General features: G+C 43.8%; 2 protein-coding genes across 2 annotated transcripts in view; one reads left to right on the top strand and one right to left on the bottom strand.

Annotated features, from left to right (window-relative positions):
- The window catches only part of LOC132988636 (heart- and neural crest derivatives-expressed protein 1-like), a 449,400-nt gene that overhangs the window by 220,202 nt on the left and 203,650 nt on the right, over positions 1-25,548 (bottom strand). The window lies entirely within an intron of this gene.
- The window catches only part of LOC132988612 (polypeptide N-acetylgalactosaminyltransferase 10-like), a 97,545-nt gene continuing 86,778 nt past the window's right edge, over positions 14,782-25,548 (top strand). Inside the window, exon 1 of the mRNA XM_061056139.1 lies at positions 14,782-15,069. Coding sequence (XP_060912122.1) covers positions 14,911-15,069 — 159 coding nt within the window. The 5' untranslated portion in view covers positions 14,782-14,910. The remainder of the gene's footprint in view (positions 15,070-25,548) is intronic.

Here is a 25,548-nt window from a genome sequence, read left to right as displayed (position 1 = left end):
CTCCTGTCTCTCTCTCTCTCTCCTGTCTCACTCTCTCTCTTCCTCTCTCTCTCTTCCCCTCTCTCTCTCTCTCCCTCTCTCTCTCTCCCCCTCTCTCTCTCTCTCTCTCCTGTCTCTCTCTCTCTCTCTCTCCTGTCTCTCTCTCTCTCTCTCTCTCTTCCCCCCTCTCTCTTCCCCCCTCTCTCTCTCTCCTCTCTCTCTCTCTCTCTCTCTCTCTCTCTCCTGTCTCTCTCTCTCTCTCTCTCTCCTGTCTCTCTCTCTCTCTCTCTCTCTCTCTTCTCTCTCTCTCTCTGTCTCTCTCTCTCTCTCTCTCTCCTGTCTCTCTCTCTCTCTCTCTCTCTCTCTCTCTTCCCCCCTCTCTCTTCCCCCCTCTCTCTCTCTCCTCTCTCTCTCTCTCTCTCTCCCCCTCTCTCTTCCCCCCTCTCTCTCTCTCCCTCTCTCTCTCTGTACCTGTCAGATAAAAAAAACATCACCTGTGAATTCTGCATTTCGATGGTAAGAGGGGAAAGAAGGAGGAGAAACCTTAGGGCAGCACTAATTGGCTCTCGGAGGTCACGGAGCTGGCAAGATTCTATTGATCACCATGACGACTGCGCTGACGAGACGATAAGGAGCCGCCACTCCAGCAGCTCAGCCTCACCTGCGTCACCTGTTCACTCTGCACCAGCTCGCCCTCTGCTTCCTCGAGGTCTTTGTACTGTATATATTTGAATAACAGAAGAGAAGAAAGAGTCAGAAGTACATGCAGAAATACAGCTCAGGAAAAATGTGTTTTTCTCTGGTTCCATTCAAGGTTTGTTGAATAAAATGAGCATCATTGTCTTTTTGTTTACACCATTACTCCCAACTATCAAATAAATGTTCTTAAGAAGGTCTTCAGTTTAAATGAAATGACAGCTGGTGTAGATAAAAGAAAAGGCTTTAAGGACAATTTGTCGTCGTCTTTAAATTATACCAGAGCTGTTTATTTTCTGACCTGAGCAAGGCTAGACAGACAGCGCACAAAAACTCCAATAATATGATATTAACTTAAGTGAGTGCTTTCTGCTGCGAACGCTCTCTACCCGTTGAAAACAAATTTAAAAAAGATGCTGGCGCTCAGAAAGAAACCCTAGGACACAGGGTCTAAGGCTGGTTACACAGGAATCAGAACAGTATATGTAATAAACACCGGTCCGGACTAGTTATCAAACATATGCTCATTAATCAGGGCGGAGCGTTCCTATGTTCCCACATTTCCTTTTTCATAAACTTCTATCAGATTTGATCTCCCTTTCTCCCAATTTGGTAGCCAATTACACCGGACCTATTATCCAGTAGCAATGGACTACAGATGGAATGTAGCTTTTAGCTAAATCTGGTGCGCCCATCTCTTTGTTTATTGCAAACATTTAATGTAAGTGCACATTGTCCTTTTAAATAAACAAACTAAACTAAGGAGCACAGAGGCCTCGTGTTGACTAGCTTCAGATCAGATCAGTCGAATGAAGCGACTGAAATCTTGTGGGAGGATAGGGCTTAAATTGAAGGGAAATGTAGTCCTAATTTTGAAAATGTCCTAGAAATGTGGGAACATAGGGTTTAATTTTGAGAAAAATCTGGGACCATTGGGCTGATCCCGACAAGGGAACACTGTAAATACATCTTAAATAACATTCTGATAATGCTTCATCTCTGGGAAAGAGACGACAAAGAGTTCCCGCCTGCCTTGTATGGATGTCTATATAAAACACAAAAACAGCAAGCATTGATATTGTGTCTGCCTGAACGCCGCTAAGCTTTCTGCAGCTCTGAACGCCGTGCATTAAAAATGTCACCGGGGAGCCAATGTGCAGCAAGAACGCTCGGCGTTAAATCAAAACCGCTCAGCTGCTGAGAGGAAACAGCAAACGACTGTGTTTTGCATTTCATTTAACCTCCTTTCTGTGTTCAAGTGTTTGTATAAGTGCCTGATTATCACATTTACATACATACATCCAGTCTGACTCGAGGCTGCGTTGTTTTGAATTACTGGTTTCTTTTTTGCTTCAGGATGGAAGCCCAGGAGGCTCAAAAACCAACAATGATGTTAATACATACATACAGCAGCTTTCTCTGAAGCTTTTATTCTGACTGTTTACCTAAACTCTGTTAATTAACATGCTTTTGAATAAATTAATCAATCGAGAGTGTTGGGATAAAGGGACCACTTATAGAAATGTACCAGCAGTGAATTAACGCCATTAGCCGCCATTTTTTATTTCAAATTCAGTCGCAGGTGTCTTCGCTCGTCAGCAGCTTTTGATGTTCTCCATCAGCTGACGGCTGAAGACGATGAACAGCTGGGCTGGGAGGCTTTATATATGGAGGTTCGGTTTTACCCTGCTCGGCTGGTTGTGTGTCTCCAGGAAGTCGACGCCATCAGTCGGCGTTCTGTGGTTTCAGTGAAGTCTGAGTCGAGTTTGTTTTTCTTTGGGCCACTTTCTACTCCATCCCATTCCTCCTCTGTTCATTCACTCCCACCTCTCTTTTGTTTTGGTCCTGAGTCATGTTGGTCTATCATGTTGATAGAATCAGTGGGAGGCGTTGGGGGTCTTTGTTCCTTCCTCCACCTTTTAGAAGACCCCAGACCCCTCTCATGTTTGGACCCTATTGTGACTAATGCAGTGTTCTGTTATTTCCTCAACTTGTGACCTCTATCATCCAGGTTTAGACTCTGGGGGAACGGAACAGTTTTCATCACAGTGTCTGCTGCTGCAGTATTCTCCAGATTGGCACAATTTGTAAGCTAGATGCTAACACGCACTAGAAAAAGGCTAACAGAATTAGCATCACAATAACTTCTGCCCTTCAGGATCCGGTAAGGTCAAGACACAGCGATAGAAAAAGAAACATTTGATGCATCTAGATTTTTTTATTTACTATGATAGAAGTGTATCAACGTTATCCTGTGTTGCTCTTTCTTAAGTTATAACCCATGTACCGTAAAACTGCAAATAAAAGAATCCCAGTTTGAGGCCCCGTCCCTTTTACAAGGCTCAAATGCATAAAGTATTTAAATATTTGTGGATCCAAAATAAGGACAAAAAGCAGCAAGACACAAAACATTAAGAAGAACTTCAACATCAGTCCAAGAAAGACAGAAAATGCTTGAATGCGGCCGTGATCTCTAAAAGTCTTTATCTGTGATGTTTCACACTTAAATGTAGAAATCAAGTATCTCCTCTGAAAATAACTCTGTGAGTCATGACTGTCTACAATGAGTGTAACACCCGAGTCCCACTGTCTGTGATGCTTTCAGAGTTTTCAGAGTCCTATCTTCACTTTGTTTACATCGCCCGGACGGCCGGCTGACTCCTCCCCTCACGTATAAAAGTTGTTTAATTGAGGGACTAGAGAAAAGAAGAATAACATACTGTACTCACTGCTTAACTGTGTTTCTAGATCACGCTCATTTCAGGTAAATTTACATGCAGTGTGAAGATACGAGCAGAATAAAGATCGCTAGCATTAGCATGCTAACACAACAATGCAGCACGAGTTGTTTTGGTTTCATGCTGGAGCTCAAGGGCGACATCTGCTGGATCAAAAAATCACATATTCTTCCTTTTAACAGAGGAAACAATTTAATTAACCTATTTACCAAACAACCCAATATGCACTTGTACACATCTGAGATCTTCCAGACTGTTGCTTTAACAATCTGCACGTTTTCAAACGCTCTCTCACTTTAAAGCATCCTGAGACACAGCAACAGATGATCACATCGATATTAATTGATCTGTGTATTCAGTACACTGGAACACTTTCAATCAGCAGCTCCTACAGTGAAGAACAAGTCCTGCAATGTTTGTCTTCAAATGTCAGCGTTCCTGTTTGAGTGCACACGCTCAATAAATCCATACGATGTAATAAGATGAAATATGGATGGATTCCTTTTTCTGTAGCGGCGTCGATAATTTCATCAGAATCACTCCGCAGTTCTCCAGCTCATAAAACCTCGACACAGATTAGAGTGAATCAAACCGTCAAACAACAAGAGGTCCAGATGCCGACAGTAAATCTGAACCGCCACCTCTCGACGGAGACAGCCGTGTTACATTGTGATGGTGAAGGCAGAGGACGGCGTTCACTGCCAAAACCCTCCATGTGGAGCAGATGTTCCCATCTAATCAGGCACTTCTACTGTGGCCTTTTTATTGCATCAATATCCAGCAGATGATATGGCTTTAATGGACAGGTGGCGGCATGGTACGGCATCGGGGAGGTTTCTAAAATGCCTGACTGATCGCCTCGGGTGCTTTTTGTAACTGCATGTGAGGGGAGCACAAACTGTCTCAGAGCTTCCTGTTGCAGTCTGCTATGATGTCATACATTATCAACTCTTTGAACTGGAGAAGCGGAGACCTTTAATATGTATTCTGATGAGCAAACATTCTTCAGCAGGTCCTTTGAAGAATGCATTCACAACTGAGCCATTTGAAACTAACTCCTCAAATGAACTCTGATCAGGACAAAATTAATAACTGGGGTCAACCTTCAAAACAAGGGAAGTGAACCAAAGAGCAGTGCATTGTGGGTTGAATTTGCCCGTCTGTTAACACTGTCAAATTGGTTTTGCAGAGCGTGGCTTACTTTAGGAACACCAGCCTTCAGTCCTCCTTGCAGGTTAACGACCACATGCCTTTGAATTCCTAACTGCGCCCCGCTACAGGACCACATCCTTCCACTGTCCTGTTGTTCATTCCAGGGGTCAGAGTTCAGCATCAGGCCGGATGGCAGCAGCCACTGACTGGAGCTATACAGCCCCAACTAGTGGCGGGTGGCTACAGTACACAACATGTGACAGGTTCTCATGCACTGGACAAAGTGCGGTGTGAAAGTAAACTGAACCAAATGAAAAATGCAAAAATATTACAACTTCACCCCTGAAATGCATCGAATCCAAAGTGACCAAAGATCTCAAATATCAGAGATTAAGCGCCCTATCGTACGCCTGATGCAAGGTGTCTTGGCGCACAAAGCAGGGGTCTTTTTTTTCTTCTATTTACCTTCCGACGCAGTTGTCATTTTAACGCCCAGCACTCATGTTGTTTAAATGGCAAATGAACTTAAAGCTCTCGGTTGTGCCTGACACATTTCCACTGAGCTTCTTCCACACAAAAACAGGATGCAAAACAGAATACACCTTCTCCTAAATTTATTATCAAGGCATTTTCTGATCCATTCAAAATGAGTTTTGAATGGGACAGAGGGCTGAGAGAGGGATAGCTCTCATTCCAATACACAGTCTGTCCTACACACACAGAGTTATATATTAATACAGACTGTCCAGTGCAGCTGTCAGTCATGGACATATCATTGATTAGTTTCCTAGCAGGAGGAAGGTGATTCTTTGCTCCTCATCAGGAGGAAACATGAAACATGAAACATGAAACATGAAACATGAAACACAGGCTCAAACTGAGCAGAGCTTCCATTAGCAGATCGGCATCTCATGTGCATCTCTGTTTATAGGATCATATGAGCTTAATGGGCAGATTAAACCAGGTGAGGCATCTGGGGATAATGAAGGTATATACACACACACACACACACACACACACACAAGCCTTTGGATATCTTTGGAGTATAATGGGATTATGAACAGATGTAGAAGTCACATGGAGGCTGTAACAATGTCAAGACGTCCTTTTCCCCTCCATTTCATTTCTATAACCAGATTCTGTTTATCAGTAAACAGACATTTTGGCACATTGTCAGTTCAGTTTTTAAATCTCTGTCCCCTGTGGATCCTGGGCAGCGTTGTTTTGCTGCAATATGTCAGGTACCACAGGCTCTGTCCGTATGGGTATCTGATGTAAAGCACAGTTGAGCCTTTACCTTTCTGAACGAGCCTGCTGCAAGTCGGCGTCAAGCCGAACAGATCAAGTGGAGCAAGACAGGAAGTCTGACAATGGAAGGCATAGAAGATCTCAGGTCAATTTCAAAATAAAACACGATATACTCCACATCATGTGATCTTGTAGTTCTCTTGTGATTTTGTAGTTCTCTTGTGGTCTTGTAGTTCTCTTGTGATCTTGTAGTTCTCTTGTGATCTTGTAGTTCTCTTGTGATCTTGTAGTTCTCCTCTGATCTTGTAGTTCTCTTGTGATCTTGTAGTTCTCTTGTGATCTTGTAGTTCTCCTCTGATCTTGTAGTTCTCCTCTGATCTTGTAGTTCTCTTGTGATCTTGTAGTTCTCCTCTGATCTTGTAGTTCTCCTCTGATCTTGTAGTTCTCCTCTGATCTTGTAGTTCTCTTGTGATCTTGTAGTTCTCTTGTGATCTTGTAGTTCTCTTGTGATCTTGTAGTTCTCTTATGATCTTGTAGTTCTCTTGTGATCTTGTAGTTCTTCCTGTGATCTTGTAGTTCTCTTGTGATCTTGTAGTTCTCTTGTGATCTTGTAGTTCTTCCTGTGGTCTTGTAGTTCTCTTGTGATCTTGTAGTTCTCTTGTGATCTTGTAGTTCTTCCTGTGATCTTGTAGTTCTCTTGTGATCTTGTAGTTCTCTTGTGATCTTGTAGTTCTTCCTGTGATCTTGTAGTTCTCTTGTGATCTTGTAGTTCTCTTGTGATCTTGTAGTTCTTCCTGTGATCTTGTAGTTCTCTTGTGATCTTGTAGTTCTCTTGTGATCTTGTAGTTCTTCCTGTGGTCTTGTAGTTCTCTTGTGATCTTGTAGTTCTCTTGTGATCTTGTAGTTCTTCCTGTGGTCTTGTAGTTCTCTTGTGATCTTGTAGTTCTCTTGTGATCTTGTAGTTCTCTTGTGATCTTGTAGTTCTCTTGTGATCTTGTAGTTCTTCCTGTGATCTTGTAGTTCTCTTGTGATCTTGTAGTTCTCTTGTGATCTTGTAGTTCTTCCTGTGGTCTTGTAGTTCTCTTGTGATCTTGTAGTTCTTCCTGTGATCTTGTAGTTCTCTTGTGACCTTGTAGTTCTTCCTGTGATCTTGTAGTTCTCCTGAGTGAGTCCAGCTGCTCATGGCTGCCCATACACTTCAGAAATGGACCCAGTGGGGGTAGGCCAGGCGCCACTGGAAGGAGCAAAACCACAGCAGAGACAGAACGCCGTACACACAGATCATCTTGAATTTGTAAATGAGAGGGCGAGGGGATTTGGTTATCCAAAATGTCTACCAGGGCAGATATCATCGAGCATTAAGACAAAAACAAACTTACTTATGAGTAGTCAAAATAAATTTATGATTAAGTAAGATTCTGGGTTTGGGGTTAAAGATGTCAAGCTTCTCTAATCCCAGACTTGACATAGAGACATGCATGCAGTAAATGTTCCTGTCAGGTCAGATAATAAGACTGTTCTGGTGTTTTCTTCTTCTAAAACTGTTAATTTCATCACGTCACTAAATTCTAACAGACCCCCCCTCTCTAATCTGGGTATCATGACCCAGCCTGTCGTAGCTCTTGGTCTATATTTGTGCTGGCGTCTGACATGCCGACATGTTCTGGGTCACAGAGGTCAGGGATTAGTCACATGATGAAAGTGGACGTGTGCTCGGGATGTGTTGTGTACTAATCCTGCTCCCTCTATTCCTGCTCAGGACTCACAGAGACAGAGATCAGTTCATTCCAGCCTCGTTCTCCTCGTCTCCGCTGTGACAATTCAATCTGTTCAGAGTCCTGGAGCATGAATTATGGATGAACCCTGCAACCCTCTGAATGTTGTGGGGATTTTCCTCGATGGAGCGGCATCCTCTCGATTTATAACCACTGCTGCTCGCGTCGCAGGCGTCAGTGTGGATTTGAAAAGAGGATGAGGAGAAAAAAAAAAAAGAATCAAGGTAATTTGCAGAGCATGAAAGCAGAGCATCCTGTTGGCCTTTTATTCCTCCTGCCCACACACCAGTGATTGACTGTTGTGAGCTGAAAGCCATTAGCTGTGTTCATTCTGGCATCGAGTCATGGCTGATAATGATTAGTAAGCATCAGTCCACTTCAGCACACAATAGTCTGACAGTGCCGCCCGGGGTCAGGTAAATAAAAGCTATTGATTCTGCGGAAAGATGTTTTTAATGCACGGCCAAGCCAAGTTACAAAACACGAGCAGAGCAGAGAGGAGGTAATGTTTGTTTTCTAAAACATACGAGAACAAAAAATGTGATGTTGTGTTCTCCAAACTTCTGATGAAAACTGTGAGGAATGCTTCACCTGTTTTAGAGCAACGTTATAGTCCAGGTAACACTCAACCACTGACGTATTAATGATTTTTTGTGCAGACATCTTTGAACTACGGTGGCTGGGAAGTGCAAAACAAAATTGCAAAGTGTGAAACACTGTTAGAAAATGAGAGACAGATTTACATTTTGAAAATAATTTTCAAATTTTATAAAACAAAATTACAAAACAAAATCACTTTTACATGCGCTGAGTCAAATTCACAAACGACAGAATCTGGTCGGAAAGGGAACGTGCAAAATACAGGAAGTGACCAGGAAATGACTGAGTGTTCGGTCATTTTGGTTGTTTTGGCAGAAGGACTTGGTGGACAGTGATACAGAGTGAAACAGAGTTTGTGGTGACAGAAAGATCTTTTTCCCATTTTGTGGAACTCATTTGAGCCAGATTATTCAGTTTTTGCTTTTTGTGTGGACGGTCGCTCAAACTTTTGAAGGACACCGATGAGACAGAAGGACCAGATATGCACTTCAGGGTCATTTCCTGCATTTGATACTTTCCCTTTCCATCAAGATTCTGTTGTTTTTATTTTTATTTTTATTTTTTATTTTTTCCCTGTTCTCTTCTTCTTTTCTTCACTCTTTTTTTATGATGCCACATTAATACCAAACATTTTATTTGATTATTTTTATATAAATATAAATATATGTTAAATTTTCTTCTTTCCATTAATGTTGACACATATATCTTTTTTTCCCTCTCAATTATCTTCAATTTTGTTTCTGTTTATTTTTTTTGCTACTTCCAACTCACTTTAATGCATTACACTGCCACACACACATTCACACTTTTCTTATACACTACCTCAACTAACTACTTATTGCATGCACAAGTAAGACTTAGATTATATCTACTTTAATTGTATATTTGTCTTTGCTAATGTTTTGCGTATTTTTGATTTTGTTTTGTTTATTTCTGTTTTGCCTGTTTTTGTTTATTTGCCGTTACTTTAATTTTCATGTCTATGTGCACATTTTTGTTTTGTACTTGTTCACCTTATAACAATAAAAAAAATAAAAAAAATAAAAAAAATTCTGTCGTTTCTAAATTTGTTTGGGGTCTGCTAAACATGTTCAGCCACTTGTAAATTTGTTTTGCACTTCCCAGCCACCGGACTGAATAGAGCAATAAGATTTTCACATATTGACTTAAATTATGAAAACACTCCGAGTAGTTTATTCTAAAAACTGAAGATCAATCAGAATCAGAATCAGAAATACTTAATTAATCCCAGAGAGTGACAAACATGACTCCTCACCTCACCTCAAACAGCCACAGAAACAAAAACATACACTCCTTTTTAAACACACGGGTGCAGCATCAATAAACACACACACACAGAATAATCTACAGCCGACAACACAACAGGGACAGAGATCACAACATCAAACCTGTGATGACGTAAGTTATGTCAATACCTTCCAAATGTTCAGTCGGATCTGATTGAAGGAAAACATCCACTGATCGTTCTCCAGGTTTAAGTCGATGGACAGTTTAGAAGAGTGATGTCATAAAGGATGACCCAGAGCTGGAGGACAGCAGTCATCTTAGGAAATCCGTCCCAGGGGCTTAACTTCATGTGATATACACTTCAGGTGAAGCTTAACTGAAGCTTCAGCAACCGGACTCAGAAATGTCAAGTGGGGATCTTGTAAAGTTTGAGTCTTTGAAGGTGCAAAAGTCCTTCTTTTATTCCTTCTTTGCACCGTTTTTCTTTCTCTGCTGATATGAGTTGTAGGATGAAAATTAAGCTTTTTGTTTTCCTCGCTGAGTCGTTGTGTTTGAAAAGTTAAGCACTGTAAGTTCTTTGTTTTGCTTTTATATAAACGTGGGGTTGAGCTCGATCGGTTCAAAGGCTCCATGCCGATCTGCTGGTCTTCACAGTGAGCGGCCGTGCAAAGAGGGGACAAAGGCGGACATGTTTAGGGGGCTGCAGTAGCTCAATGTGTAGAGAACCGGAGGGTCCCTGGTCCAAGTCCCAGTGCCGACCAAGCTGGTAGCTGGAGCGGTGCCAGTTCACTTCATGAGCACTGCAGAGGTGCCCTTGAGCAAGGCACAGAACTCCAAACTACTCAGGCGCTTTTTCATCTGCAGCCCCCCCTCACTCGGACTTCTCTCTTAAAGTGCATGTCTATAACCTGTGTGTGCATGTGTGTGTGTTTCAGCCTGTGTGTGTGCAGCATGTCTCAATAACGGAGTGTAAAATTGAACTTCCCCTAGTGCTTGATGTCACACACCTTGATAACATGAAGAAAATACATTATGTACTAATGAGTACATATCTGCAAAAATATCTGTCCAGATTCTTTTTTTTTTCAACCCTCTCACATTTTCATTTCATTGCAAAGTGGTTCATTTATTTCATCATTACTCCAAACTTCTCCAGCAGGTGAAAACAGATGCTCCAGTTCTCATACCACCTAGTGTGGTACATGGATGTAGTCTTCACACACAGCGTACACCTCAATATGAATCCACCTTTGCTCCGGGTTTTTTTTCTGCTAAGAAAGGCCTCGGACTGTGATTCTCTACAAGAAAAAAAAAAAATTCACATTTTTCATTTCTGCACATGCACTTGATGCCTCCTTGTGTGTCAGCCTGACTCCTCCGTCTGGACTTGCATTGATTTTTTTTTTTTTTGCAGAGCGTTTTTTAAATCCATAACTCTGCAGGTTGCATGCACCGACACAGAAGCAGCTGTAGTGCGGTGCTTTCAGACAGCGGGTATAACAATGACGCAACAAACACTGAAGAAAGGAAAGTCAGCGGGCAATTATCACGGCAGAAAAAAAATGAAAATGAAAATAGCTTCTTTTACCCTTCTAAAAATTGCAAAATTCATATCCAATAAATCATGGGTCAGGGCACACAAGAACATCACAGCTGTTTGATTTTGTTGGAAATCACACACAAAAAATCCACTGGCATTTAAACGAAAATGAAAAATGAAAAATCTGTTTGTGTCTGTGGGAATTCATTCCATTCATTGCAGGGATTATGAGTCTGAGCAAAGGTGAAAAAAAGTGAAAATTAAGATAAATTTGGTCTTACTTGTGCATGCAAAATTTTGCCAAATTCACAGGGATTTTCTGTCAAATGGAAACAGAAGATGTTGAAGTGTTTATTCAGGAAGTCTTATCTTAACCTGCTGTTCACATCTCATACAGAATAGATCACTCAGTAGGGCTACATGGCGCCAGATATTCAAATTTCTGATCGTATCAGACACTGTTTGGACTTTTTAAATGCATGTAAACTTCTTAGTCCGACCTACATCTGACCATAACGGACATCTCATCATCGGAAAAGAACACCTCAATAAGTCGTTCATAGTCAGCAAACTAACGGCGTGTAAACTCAGTCATCGTATTGGAATCGGATTTCCCGTTCTGCGCATGCTCGAGAATTTCCGCCGGGGCTTTCACTCGGAAGTGGAAGGAGACGACATAATAAGTAGTAGTGTTGTTGCCCGGAAACGACGTCCTTCTGCTGTTATCGCTGCAGCCAAAAGATCCGCTGTTCTTCTAATATGAATTATTAGAATGTAAATAATGTATGTAGCTGTAGCGTCGTCCATCTCCTCGTACGCCATCTTTGTTTGAACGCCGCCAGATAGTTTGTTGTTGCTGTGACGTTTAGGTCAACAGGAAGTGGCTCTATAACCACGTGTTGAAAGGGGTACAGCGCCACATAGCGTAGAGGAGTCAGCCATGCTCCGGCCATTTATACGATTCTCTGATCGGCAGATAAACTCAGACAAGTGACAGCTGTCTGTTGGAGTAGCACATCGGTATATGGCTTTATCAAGCTGTCCCATGTAAACACACTGACTGTTAGTAGTATTTGTACAACTGTAAGATCAAAACAGTCTTTCTCCATATGACTCCTATAGAAACCTCTTTTCACAACAAGCCTGTCCTGGTTCTCTCTTAGATCATCAGTTGGTGAAAGTTTTTACGATTGCTGATGAAATAAATGGTAAACAAGGAGTTAATTATGAAGCTTCTAAAGGAGGTCATGTCTTCACTGTCACATCCTTCTCACTCCTCAGTTTGATCTGAAAATAAAACTTATTCAGCCTCCTATCACCCTGGATCTGTTTTTTCCTCCAAAACAAGGAGCAGGCATGAGAACGCACCCTCACACAGGCTTACAGGCGCTTCACAAACACACTGACTTTGTCTTTGCTCACAGAATAGACGGGATGGGCTGCTCGGATTTCTGTCAGAGACACAACTAAACTTTATCTCGCGATCGTCTGCAGGCTCGGGCTCAGCTGCAGGAGGAACCTGAAGGAGCAGATTGTTTGTTGTTGTTGTTGTTGTTTGGATCTCACTGGATCAGTAAGTTCCTCCTTCAGAAGCGGCCTGTTTGATGACATTTTCAGCACCGCCGCGACTGCATCTGAGATTTTTATTTTAGATGGGTGAAACACTTCAGTTGTGCTGTGTCACACAGAGTTTGAGTTATTTGTCAAATTCTGAGCAGCAGCATGTTGTAAATGGAACAAACGGAAATCTTAAAGGCAGAATATCTGCTCGGCAAATCGTTTCTTTAACTCCCTCTTAGATTGAGCAGAATACAGATGCTGTGAGGGTCACACTATTTCATGCTCATCAAGCGTTAAGCTACCCCCCCCCCCCCCCTTTGGATGAGGACATTGTTATCCTGAAGAAAGCGATCCTGAGCCAGCACAGAAATGTTTCATCAAAGGATAAAGGGGATCACTTAGAACATCTTTGTATTGATTTGCAGCGACCCTGCAGACACATGGGCCAAAACAACTCCAGCAACATGCTACTAAAGGAGTGTAACAGACATACCAGATCCCCTCTGTGGGGGTCCAACATCCATACTTCTGCTTAAAGTCAAGTTCGGTTAGTTAGGCAGCAGATTGAAAGTACACACTGCACGATGTGGCAGCAGAATTTGACAGTTTAAGACCTCTGCACGCTCAGACTGTTTTTTTTCCCCTGCCTGAAATTGTGACATTTTTTTATTCAAATTATTTTTGGGGGGCCTTTTTGCTTTTATTAGAGAGGCCAGCTGAAGAGAGACTCAAAATGTAGGGAGGAGAGAGAGAGGGGGATGACATGCAGCAAAGGGCAGCGGTCGGATTTGAACCCACACCCGCTGCAAAAAGGACATGGGGCATTCGGCATAACCACTAGGCTATTACCGCCCCTGCATATCAATTTATAAGAAGAAATACGATCTCATTCTGTTTTATTCATGTATGCACACTGACTCCAAAACTTTTGTTAGTCTCTAATATTATTTTAAACAGGTGTGTGTGTGTGTGTGTGTGTGTGCGTGCGTGCGTGCGTGCGTGTGTGCGTGTGCGTGCGTGCGTGCGTGCGTGTGCGTGCGTGCGTGCGTGCGTGCGTGTGTGTGCGTGCGTGCGCGTGCGTGCGTGCGTGCGTGTGCGTGCGTGCGTGTGTGTGTGCGTGCGTGCGTGCGTGTGTCTGTGTGTGCGTGCGTGCGTGCGTGCGTGCGTGCGTGTGTGTGTGTGCGTGTGCGTGCGTGTGTGTGTGTGTGTGTGCGTGCGTGCGTGTGAGAGTGTTTTGTTTTATTCTTCACGTTATTTTGACAGATACTACAAATCACAACAATGAATGGGTGTGATTAATGAATGTGATAAATAGAAATCATTGCCCCTTTCGTGCTATTTTGTCTGTTCACCTAATTTTGGTTTTATTAAGAATGTATTTTCAATGAACACGTTCCAGTACAGTTTTAATCAACTTTGTCTTTTTTAAATTTGTTTCATCATTTGACCATTGCTCTCCTAATCATTCCATTATAAATATCTAATGTTTCTTCTTCCTTGTTATGTAAACTGCCTTGTCTTAAAAAGCCTAAAAATCAAACCAGTAGTTCACTCCTCCTGGTCATACACACACATCTCTCATCCCCCTGTATTATTGTATTACAGTATGTTCATATCACCTCAATAAGTTATCGACCTGTACAACATGTCCATATTCTGTATATTATCTGTAATCTAGTATAGCATGCTCACTGCACCTTAATCTGTATATTATAATCTGAAGAATATACTTATATTTATATTTATAGCATCCCATTAATCCAGCCACATATACCCAATAATTCACTTTTTTTTAGTCTACATCTGTACATTTAGTAATTACTGTACATAGCACAGATTCTTGCACTTTCTGCTTATTGCACTTCTGGTGAGATGTCAAACCTCATTTCGTTACTCTATACTTGTATATGTGTAATGACAATAAAGTTGAATCTCACCTCATGTGTTGCCCTTTGAACACAGCGTGTTTCATATTTCCGAGCTGCATCTGAAAGCAGCACGAGTAGTCAGCAAGTCATAGAACTTTTTCCCTCTCCGTTTATTTTTTATTTATCTATGTAGTGTACATGCTGTAATAAACAAGGGGAGGGGAGGTGAGGGGGGGTAAACTGCTTCTTTTAGAGTGTCGTCACCCCCCCCCCCCCTCCTCCGCACCCTTTGCTCCGGCGGAAGCGCACCCTTCCGCTCCCCCTAGCGGCAGACCTCGCCGCCTCTGCGCGTCACAGACAGCGCCGGTGTCCGTCCCCCCCCCCCCCCCCCCCACCCCCACCGAGTCAGAGTGAAAGTTGCCTCCGCCTGGAACAGCGTGGGGGTTTCGGGACCCGCTACTTTCCACCGCTTCTTCTTCTTCTCACGCTTTTCTCCCCCCGGAGAGATGAGGCGGAAAGAGAAGCGGCTGCTGCAGTTCGCCGGGCTGCTCATAGCGGCTCTTCTCTTCCTCCCTAACGTCGGGCTGTGGTCTTTGTACCGGGACCGAGTGTTCGACAACTCGCCCGAATCAGTGGACGGTCCGGGCGGCATCCCCCCGATTCAGGTAGGGGTCCAGCTCCGGGTGGCTTCATGGAGCTGCACGGCTCTTTATCGGCTGTCTCGCCATTTCCTAAAAAACCCTTCAAACGTTCAGAGGAGGGAGAGAGACTGCTGTTCGGCTGTGGACTTCTCTCTCTCTCCTCAACCTTTTACGCACATAACAACCAACCTTTGCATTCCCATACTGTGTCTGCTGGTGTGTGTGTGTATGTGTGTGTGTGTGTGTGTGTTGTTGTGTGTGTGTGATGCAAAATGGACCTTCTCGCAGCACCATGTCAGCATGGTGGCTCAGTGGTTATGGAGCAGGATGAACAGGCAGCCACGTAGCTAACCCGGAGCTGAGGGCGTCGCAGTGAAGTTACAATAACACGGACTTCAGGAAGTTGTCAAAATGTGTGGAGCAGGCGGTGATGCGTTCACAGGTCGACGGACAGACATACGTCAGCACACGTTTTAAAGGTGCAATGAAGGGGTCTTTTTTTATGCTCATGAATTAAAGTGGTCACTGGTTTGGATTCAAAGGCGTTAATCATGTGTTTTCATATGATGCATAAAGCCCTTTGTGACACACTGATGGCCTTTGTTAGCGTGTGTGTGTGTGTGTGTGTGTGTGTGTGTGTGTGTGTGTGTGTGTGTGTGTGTGTGTGTGTGTGTGTGTGTGTGTATTAATCTGTAGTAACACCCGAGCTAACCGAGTACCAGTTGTGAGTTAGCAACAAGTCGCACAAGCATCATGCAGGGCAGATTCTGGAGTCGGATGGGGCCCTAAATCAATTTGGGGGGGCTCGCTAACCAACATTCAACCGGGGAGTCAGAGTCAGTGCTGTCAATGGGGCCCCCTTAGGGAGGGTTCCTACCATCGTTGCGTGCAATGCAAAGTGTGCACATTTTCGGCCACTGCTTCAGGGCCCCAGACCAGTAGGGCGCCCCAAGCAGTGCGTGCATCGCCCCTGGCAACATGGACGCCTCCAGTAGTACCTTTGTTTTGTTAGCTAACACCAGGTTATAACAACACATTATAATAGTTTGTGCGTTAAAACAACAGGACAACATGGTCACAGATAGAACTTTAACGATGATTTGAGTAAACACAGAGAGGATTAAGCTGCTAATCAGGTTGCAGCCATGTTGGATTTTAACGAGAGCTACTGAAGGTTCTCCGAAGGTTTCCTGATGACGTATTAGACCGGCAAATTGGAAATTTACCACTTCCGATATCAAATGGAACGCACCATAAACCTATATTTTTATACAGTATATTCTCTATGTACTTACATTACCTCAAATAGGGGGGTAGTAGAGAGAACTCCCATGATTCCCCTCCAGCCTCGATGTCGTCTTTTGTTATTGTTTTGGTTGACAGCCCCCCCCGGTGGTGGAGTTTACATACTGTGCTTTAAGAGCCCAGATCTACGGAAGCCCTAAGAAGACATACATCCCTCGGTTTTCCTGTAGTAACAAGTAGCTTATATTTGTTGGGTTTGTCTCAACCTGTCTGTCATTATCTCGGGACAACAGCAGTGTGTTTTCTGTAACGGCAAGGAATGGGCCTGGATTTTAGAATATTGAAATAGTCACTGTTGGTTTGACCTGATAACTGGTCTCATATCTGGCAAACCGAGGGGCGTCCAAAACAACCGTGTGGGGCCTGTAAGTGTTTCTCTGTATTTATAGCTTTAAAAGTAACTTCCTGTCTTGTTAAAGGAGCAGTATGTAACTCTGCCCCCTAGTGTTTAAAATGGGTACTGCAGTCTAAATTCTAAACATCATAGAGAGCTGTCTCCCCCCCCCCTCTCTAGAGTCCATGCTCACTCAGGTCACCATGTGGTGGACTCTGAAGCTTCAGTGTTTATCCAGCTCTGCATGGGTCTGTAAACCTTTCTGTGTTCTAACCTCTCTCCATTTTTCAAAAGCATCTCCAATATTGATCCTAGTTTGAGCACGTTTCTGGTCGTGGAGCTTATTAGAAACATGCAGAGGCTTTTTAGGTCGGGTACAATCACTTCTATCTGAACCACTTCTCTTGCCCGCTTCCATCACTGCAACACCTGTTGACCTGATAACTGCTCTCATATCTGACAAACCGAGGGGCGTCCAAAACGGCCGTGTGTGTGTGTGTGTGGGGGGGGGGGGGGGGGGGGGGGCGTGTCTTAAAAGCGTCTACCTTCTCTGGTCCAAACAAATCCAGAGCATTCAGGAGCAGAATCTAAAGTTAGAAGGAGGACATACTGGCTGCTGCATTGTTGTCAGAGAAGCCAGCACTTCAACATGTTTCCTTAATGATCAGATAGTAAGATACCTTTATCATCTCACTCTCTACACAGCTCACTGATTGGACCTTTAAGTTTCAGCTGTGTTTAAAATGAAGATGTCTGAACTGGAGACTGAATACGACAGTCAGAAGAACATAGCTGTAGTTAAGATTTTAAAGTTCCCCTCTAGTTATTTTTTTAGGGGGTAAATCAGACGCTTGTGTTACTGGATCGAATTGAATCATCAAAGGAAATGTTTTTAAAATGGGGAAAAGAGATGAATCATGGAGAGGCTCACTCCGCAGCTCGCTGTGTGGTTTTTGTTGGTCCTCATGAGAATTCAAAAACCTCACCAGAACCGACCCTATTAAGCAAACAATAGCAGCTCCTCTAATTCAAATGAGGCAGATCTGCTGAATAGAGGCTTTCACTGATGGTGTGTGTGTGTGTGTGTGTGTGTGTGTGTGTGTGTGTGTGTGTGTGTGTGTGTGTGTGTGTGTGTGTGTGTGTGTGTGTGTGTGTGTGTGTGTGTGTGTGTGTGTGTGTGTGTGTGTGTGTGTGTGTGTGTGTGTGTGTGTGTGTGTGTGTGTGTGTGTGTGTGTGTGTGTGTGTGTGTGTGTGTGTGTGTGTGTGTGTGTGTGTGTGTGTGTGTGTGTGTGTGTGTGTGTGTGTGTGTGTGTGTGTGTGTGTGTGTGTGTGTGTGTGTGTGTGTGTGTGTGTGTGTGTGTGTGTGCGTGCGTGCGTGCGTGATAGTAGAAGTTTATCCAGAACACCCTTAAAGCATGTGTTATAAACTGCCTGTTACAAGCATTTAAAAGCTTTCCAAACAATAACTTGTGTGTTATCATTTCATCTGTCAGCCTGGGAATGTTGACAAATCCACCATCAAAAAATCCTCCCTGGTGTTTTTTTCCCCGCGCGCTGTTGTTGTTATCGGCAGCTCCGGCTAATTTGCAGGCTGAATTGTGTGAATGATAAAAGCCAGCTTATTCTGCACAGATCTTCTGCGAGGATTACCTCTCCTCGAGCTCAAGTTTGACGTCTTAAATGACAGGGAGTTGTTATGAACGGGGATTAGAGGACGTCTGCGAGGCCGAGGGGAAAGCCTGTTACATATTAGCAAAGTGTGTGATAACAGCTGTCAAGCTAACAGAACAGTCTGATAAGAGACAGACGGACGGACGGACGGACGGGCCGATTTAAAAAAAACAAGATGCCGACTTTCTCTAATAACAGCGGAGCCTTTAAAGGAAGAAGGCCGCACCAAAAAAGAAAAAAAAAAAGAGGCAGAGATTTAAAATTGGAAAAACTAGTTTGTCTAAATTGCTTTTGCCAAAAATAACAGATCAAATAATTGGGAATGTGCAGCGCTCGTTCATCGTGCCCGTCAACTGTCAATCATGTAACGTGAGACTAACACGTCCTGACACGTCCGGGCTCATTATCGATAGAGATACCAGATGAAGGGATAATTACCTCGCTCATTAAATATGTGATGTAGGGCTTCTGCACTTTTCCCTCATGACAGTAACTTTTATATATTTTCTAACAATCTTTATATTCATGTAAGAAAACCCGTCTCAATCTGAGCCGTGCTATACTTCAGCTTTCTCAGTCAGTGACCCACTGATTCAAAAAAGGACGATTTAGGAGCCGGGCTGAGATCATTTCTGCCTCATGTTGTTTATGTCCTGTTGAAGTCGGTTAGCATAGCATAAATAGCCATCTGGGGGCGTGTCTGCTGCCGAGGTGGAGAGGTCAAACAAACAGGAGACTCGTTCAGGAAGTTCAACTGCAACGTGAAACAAACAGTTGATCTTAAAGTCAGGGTTGGTCATTTCCTCCAGAAACACTTTTTAAGATTCTGGTGTAAATTGTCTTTAGGTCCTGACAGAAATTAATAACTCAGGTTCTCTGAAAAAGGAACAAAGAAAATCCATCATCTGTATCAGTTTGTAAGTCTGTAAAAACTTCAACCAATGTCTGCCACGAGGTACCAATCTGATGAACCAATCAGACGCCTCCCTGTCTCTTTACTTACCGCTGAATGAGACAACGTCAGTTTTTTACACAAGGGGGCGCTCGTGCATGTAAGTGAGGGGGCGTGGCTTTAGAGGGAGCACAGAGGGGAGGGGGTGCAGACGGAGCACTGAGGGAATGCTACTTTCAAAATCATGCTAGTTTCTGAAAATGACCAACCCTGCCTTTAACACCAAACACCAAACAGACCCGCCCTCTCTTATTTACAGATAACCATGGACAGTCCTAACCCAAAGACAACATGAGAGTGTCTTTCTCTGATCATTTAAATGTCTGTACTGTGCTAACAAAACTGCTTCCAACCTGACTGAGTATTTCTCACTGCTTTAGCAAACATGAGCTACCCTCAGAGCTCCCCCGTCGTGACAGTGACAGAACGCTAAGTTGCTCATTTCCTGTTTCTTATTAAGGACACTTGTTGGAGCAGAGGTGACTCAGCTTCCACCTGTCTGCTCCAGCCGCTCAGGTTAAGTGGAGGTGAGAGAAGAGAGCAGTGGGTAGAATTAGAAGAGGTGTCATAGTGTGACTTGTTGTGCCGCTGAGCTAACTGTCTGACTGACTGGAAGTATTAAAAAGATGAAGACTTGTGCACGCACGATATGGCAAACTTCCTGTAAGTGTTTCTGGGTATTTATAGCTTTAAAAGTAACTTCCTTTTGTGTTAAAGGAGCAGTATGTAACTCTGCCCCCTAGTGTTTAAAATGGGTACTGCAGTCTAAATTCTAAAGAGAGAGCTGTCTCCCCCCCCCCTCCTCTCTAGAGTCCATGCTCACTCAGGTCACCATGTGGTGGACTCTGAAGCTTCAGTGTTTATCCAGCTCTGCATGGGTCTGTAAACCTTTCTGTGTTCTAACCTCTCTCCATTTTTCAAAAGCATCTCCAATATTGATCCTAGTTTGAGCACGTTTCTGCTCGTGGAGCTTATTAGAAACATGCAGAGGCTTTTTAGGTCGGGTACAATCATTTCTATCTGAACCACTTCTCTTGACCGCTTCCATCACTGCAACACCTGTTGACCTGATAACTGCTCTCATATCTGACAAACAGAGGGGCGTCAAAAACGGGGGCCGTGTGGGGGCGTGTCTTAAAAGCGCCTACCTTCTCTGGTTCAAACAAATCCAGAGCATTCAGGAGCAGAATCTAAAGTTAGAAGGAGGACATACTGGCTGCTGCATTGTTGTCAGAGAAGCCAGCACTTCAACATGTTTCCTTAATGATCAGATAGTAAGATACCTTTATCATCTCACTCTCTACACAGCTCACTGATTGGTCCTTTAAGTATAAACTCAAGTGACTTGCATTGTTCCTGTTTTGGATTTACTCCTTTTTGTTGTGGGATATTCCTAGGTGATTATTTCCAAAGCTGAGTGGACATAATTACTAATTCAGGTTTACTGACAAGTTTAAAGTCAAGGAAACTCTACAAATCCAGCACAGTTTATCTGACAAAGCTAAACGGGATTACAGCGTCTCCGGGGGAACAATGTCGGACTAAGGCCGGTCTTAAACTACAGCCCCAGCTAGTAGTGGATGACCCATATTACATAACGTTTCACCAGCATTGAGGTCCAACATATTAGTTTAATAAAGTGTTTTGCCGACTAGTAATCCATCCTCATCGCTCCATGAAGCGAAAATTGTTTCATGCTACTCGGGCGATGAACATTGCAGCCTACATCGCCCATCCTCAAAGCTTCCTGGGATGCTGCGGCATCACAACACACCCAGTCGGGGCAGACTATAATCGATCAAGACCGACGTGTAGATAACATAGATTAAACTACAGACTCTGTGTGCAGCATTCCCACTTCAGGTTCAGCTTGCTGCTGGTTTTTCTTCCTCTCCTTAACTGGATAAAAAACCGCTCTGAAAAAAAGTCCAGAAGATGAAGTGTGCTTCTGAAAGCAAAGTTGGCTGAGATTCACGGCTGTGTCACAGAGAGAGGAGACTCATACAGGCTTCTGTACACCGGAGGCTACAGTTATGAGCCACACACTGTAGGCTGGATTACTGTTCATTCATCACTGCAGGATGTTGTGTGCTTTTTTCGCCTCTGACACAGTCCACTCCCGGACTCCCACACACACACACACACACACACACACACACACACACACACACACACACACACACACACACACACACACACACACACACACACACACACACACACACACACACACACACACTAGGTACTGCTTTTAGAGGCAGTGGAAGGTCAGTTAGCGACAGTCTGGTCTTATTAATGAACAGAGCTCAAAGTAAACAAGGACATCTGTGTAGGACCACTGAGGACAAGGAGAAATGTCAGCTGAAAGACCATCTTTCCGATTCTTATTTCTGCCTCAGAAGTCACAGACTGTCAAACCACAGCTTGCCAAGCAAATGATTATTCCAGAACAAACTGGTTTTCCTGAATAAACACCCCCAGTGCGTCAGTCTGATTTTTTAACAGTCCCCGGCTGTCTGCTTGTGATGTATTCCTGCCCCACAGTCACAATGCAAATCAGATATCTGTCTGACCCCTCTGTCCTCCAGGGCCCCCCACAGGCCTTAAAAAAACATCCAAAGTTTGACATTTGTCCTTTTGAGGCAAAAACTATTCAACCCCTTTGATTTTTTATTCATTCCCTTTAAGCGCTCAGATCCTTCTGAAGAACACATATTGGTAATAGGCTGCATTGATTAGGCTGCGAGCGTGCAGAGACGTGATTAGACCCCATAAGTCATTTAATGGAACAATTTGCAGCCCCCTGTATCTGCACAGGAAGTGAGGAGGGGGCTGCAAGCTGAGCTGCTGCCAGCTTGTTTCTAAATCTTCTAAAGGCTTTATTTGATCCAGCAGATGTCGCCCTTGAGCACCAGCATGAAACCAAAACAACTGGCGCTGCATTGTTGTGTTAGCATGCTAATGCTAGCGATCTTTATTCTGCTCGTATCTTCACACTGCATGTAAATTTACCTGAAATGAGCGTGATCTAGAAACACAGTTAAGCAGTGAGTACAGTATGTTATTCTTCTTTTCTCTAGTCCCTCAATTAAACAACTTTTATACACGAGGGGAGGAGTCAGCCGGCCGTCCGGGCGATGTAAACAAAGTGAAGATAGGACTCTGAAAACTCTGAAAGCATCACAGACAGTGATGATTTTTGTTCACACATGCATCTCACACCACCCCCTCCCACTGGCCCCTCCCACTGGCCCCTCCCACTGGCTCCAGGTGAATTCTCCTGATTATATCCTCCTGCGTTCTCACATCAGCTCACTCTGACTTTCTGCAGAATAAATACGAGGAGGCTGGAGGAGAAACATTCAGCTGTTTGTGTTCACACATGACGCTCACCCTCCTGAGTCTTCCAGAAGTTTTCTGCAGGTGTGGAAGCAGCGCTGTAAAGAAATGTTTCAATATGCCGCTCACAACCCGAGGCCTGTGGAAAAAACTCAGATAAACAAACTTGTGAAAGGTGAAACATCAATTGCACTCATTAATTAGGCTGCGCGTGTTGGGACAGGATAAGACCAAATGAAGGAATTTAATGGAATCGTTTGCTCTGCAGCCTGACGGTGTTATTATCAAGAAGTGAATATTTTCACAGCCACATACTGAGAGGAGAACTGTGCAAGACTTCCTGTTTATGCATTTTGCCGTTCATTATGCAGCCACTTGACAAATAATGTACCTCGATGAATGCATGGTCAAGGCTGTGTTCCATTTCAGAAGAGTTTCATTAGAACTAAACCTACTCCTACATGAAGTCGTGTAAATGTCCCACACTCTGATGTCTCTGTGCAGTTGTCTGTAAGGCCCCGGTCCCTGTTCTTGTTTGACCTCCAGCTGCCTGTCTCCTCTCTGCTGCTATTCTGATCAACATAAAAGTCGAGTAAGCGTTTAGCCCGTGCGTTCTGTGAAGAATCTCTCTTTTCTGCTCCGATGACATCGTGTAGCAGAAGAGGGAATGATGGGTTTTTTTCTGCCAATAGCAAGCAGTTGTTTCTCAGAGCACTCGGGGAACCTCAAGGCTGCACCTCCAGGAAGCGTAAATCCAAAGTGCACAGAAACATAAAATTGAAATCGAATGGATTCAGGCCGCCCTCACAGAAAACACAGCTCGTTGTGCGGATCGCACCGCAACACGCTCGTCAGAGAAATGAGCCTCCTCCAGGCACATTTTTGGATTCGGGGAGTAATTTCAGGCTGCAGTGAATTTTCTGCAAACAAGTGGGAAATGGGAGCTCTCTGCAATTAAGGAAATCACATCAGCTCTATGAATCCTGGGAGGTTAAGAGCAATTAAGAGCGGCTGTGAGAGCAGGATTAAGACCATTTAACATGGTTTGTGTTAACAGTTGTGAGAGTGTATTAGGGTCGATTACACTGAAGTTTTACCCTCGCTCCTGTAACTTTGCTAAGTGTTGCTCGGTGCTCATGATGGATTCAGGTTGAAACGATCGAGATGACAGCATCACTCTCATTTCCAGCAGAGATGTCATGTTTGTGTGTCAACTTTGCAAAATCTTCTGAAAAACTGAAAGTGAAGTCTCCCCCCGGTGGTGGAATGAACTTCCAAACTCCATGTGATCTGCAGAGTCCCTCTGCACCTTTAAGAAAAAGCTAAAGACCCAGCTCTTTCATGAATACCTACTAACTTAATGATGATGGTCTCCATATTATTGATGATGATGATGGTAATGACGATGGTTTTTGTTTGATAACGACGACTTATAAGATGGTTTCTATACTGATTAGAGCTCTCAAGAACTGCCCTCAATGTTGTGCTTTGCCTCTGATCACTTCCTGTCAGCACCTGTGTGTCCAATCAGACTCAAAGCTGATCGTTTGCTCTTACTGACATTGTTCCCTTTTTTCTAGATCCTTGCTTGTGTTGTTCTTACTCTCTGATGTATGTCGCTTTGGATAAAAGAGTCTGATAAGTGAATTGTAGAAAGCCGAAACAGAAAAACACACATAAGGTCGTTATTGTGAACCATCAAAACGGAGTGTTTTATTCTGAAAATCAACCGGATGTTTTAATGTTGTTTTTGGTGTCTGACTTCCCGTCCTGCTCGATCTGCTCTGTGGTAGATTGAAGCGCCATGCTCCGACATCCTGCAGAAACAGAAGCTATGCGTATCTGTGTCAGAGGAATCCAGACTGATGGAGGAAGGCGGAGCCAGAGGAAGAACACACAAAGTCAAAACGGCTTCACTGCTGTGTCGGAGTAGAGACCGACCGAACATGTATCTGATGGAATTTATCAGCCGCTTCCTGTTTAAATTCACAAAGTAATATGAAAGAGACTTCTCCATCCAGTCCCAACAAGCAGCCCCTTTCTTTACTTCACTTTGGAACAAAAGTATGAAGGAGAATCAACCCCGTGTTGACATGAGGTTTCATCACAGCAGGGAGCAGAAGTCGGTCGGGCTCCAGGATGGAGTGATCATCAGACGAGCTGTTAACGTCAGTACCTGATGAAGTCTCACCCAGCTGAGGGCGAGCGAGCTGCACCGCCAGCAGACTGGGAAATTAGATTTCACCTTTAATGTGTAAAAGCCTCTGGAAACGAGGGAGACTGAGGGATGAAAGTCATTTGCAAAGACAAGTGGAGTTACTCGCTGCAGACTTAAGTCGGTTGCACTCTATCAGTCAGAGCTGAGAGAGAGAGAGAGAGAGAGAGAGAGAGAGAGAGAGAGAGAGAGAGAGGATGAAACACCTCAGCGTGAGCGGGTAAAAAGACGTGTTTGTTCACAGGCTGACTTTGGTGGAGTGTGTTTCCTCCCCGGGTTTCCTCGCACACAAGGCAGACGTTTGACTCGCTGCTGGCTGCTGCAGCGACTGAGCGTGTGCAGAAGCTGCTCTGTATGCCTGTCAGGGATGTGCTGCCCCAGATCAGTGTGAGGAGCCAAATGAGGGACAGGTGCAGCAGACAGCCTGTGGATACGGAGCGAGGAGTCAGCCCTTTTAATTACAGCCACATGGGTTATGGAGCTGCTCTCTTTTTTTATGTTCAGATGATTAGGCTAATCCCAGGATGCCAATTAAAGGCCAGGCCTGTGCGGCATTGTCGTCTTTTATGTTATGGGTTAGGGTTAGGCTAAAGGTTACATGCACTCTGTGAGTAGTTACACACACTAAGATGTTTTCTCATAGTCCACTGCACAGCTCCTACATTACACCTTTTCTACATTTTGTGT

This window comes from Labrus mixtus, chromosome 14 (genome assembly GCF_963584025.1).
Source record: "Labrus mixtus chromosome 14, fLabMix1.1, whole genome shotgun sequence".
Taxonomy (NCBI): Eukaryota; Metazoa; Chordata; class Actinopteri; order Labriformes; family Labridae; genus Labrus; species Labrus mixtus.
Note: the sequence above shows the minus strand (reverse complement) of the source record. Positions and strands in the feature narration are given on the sequence as shown.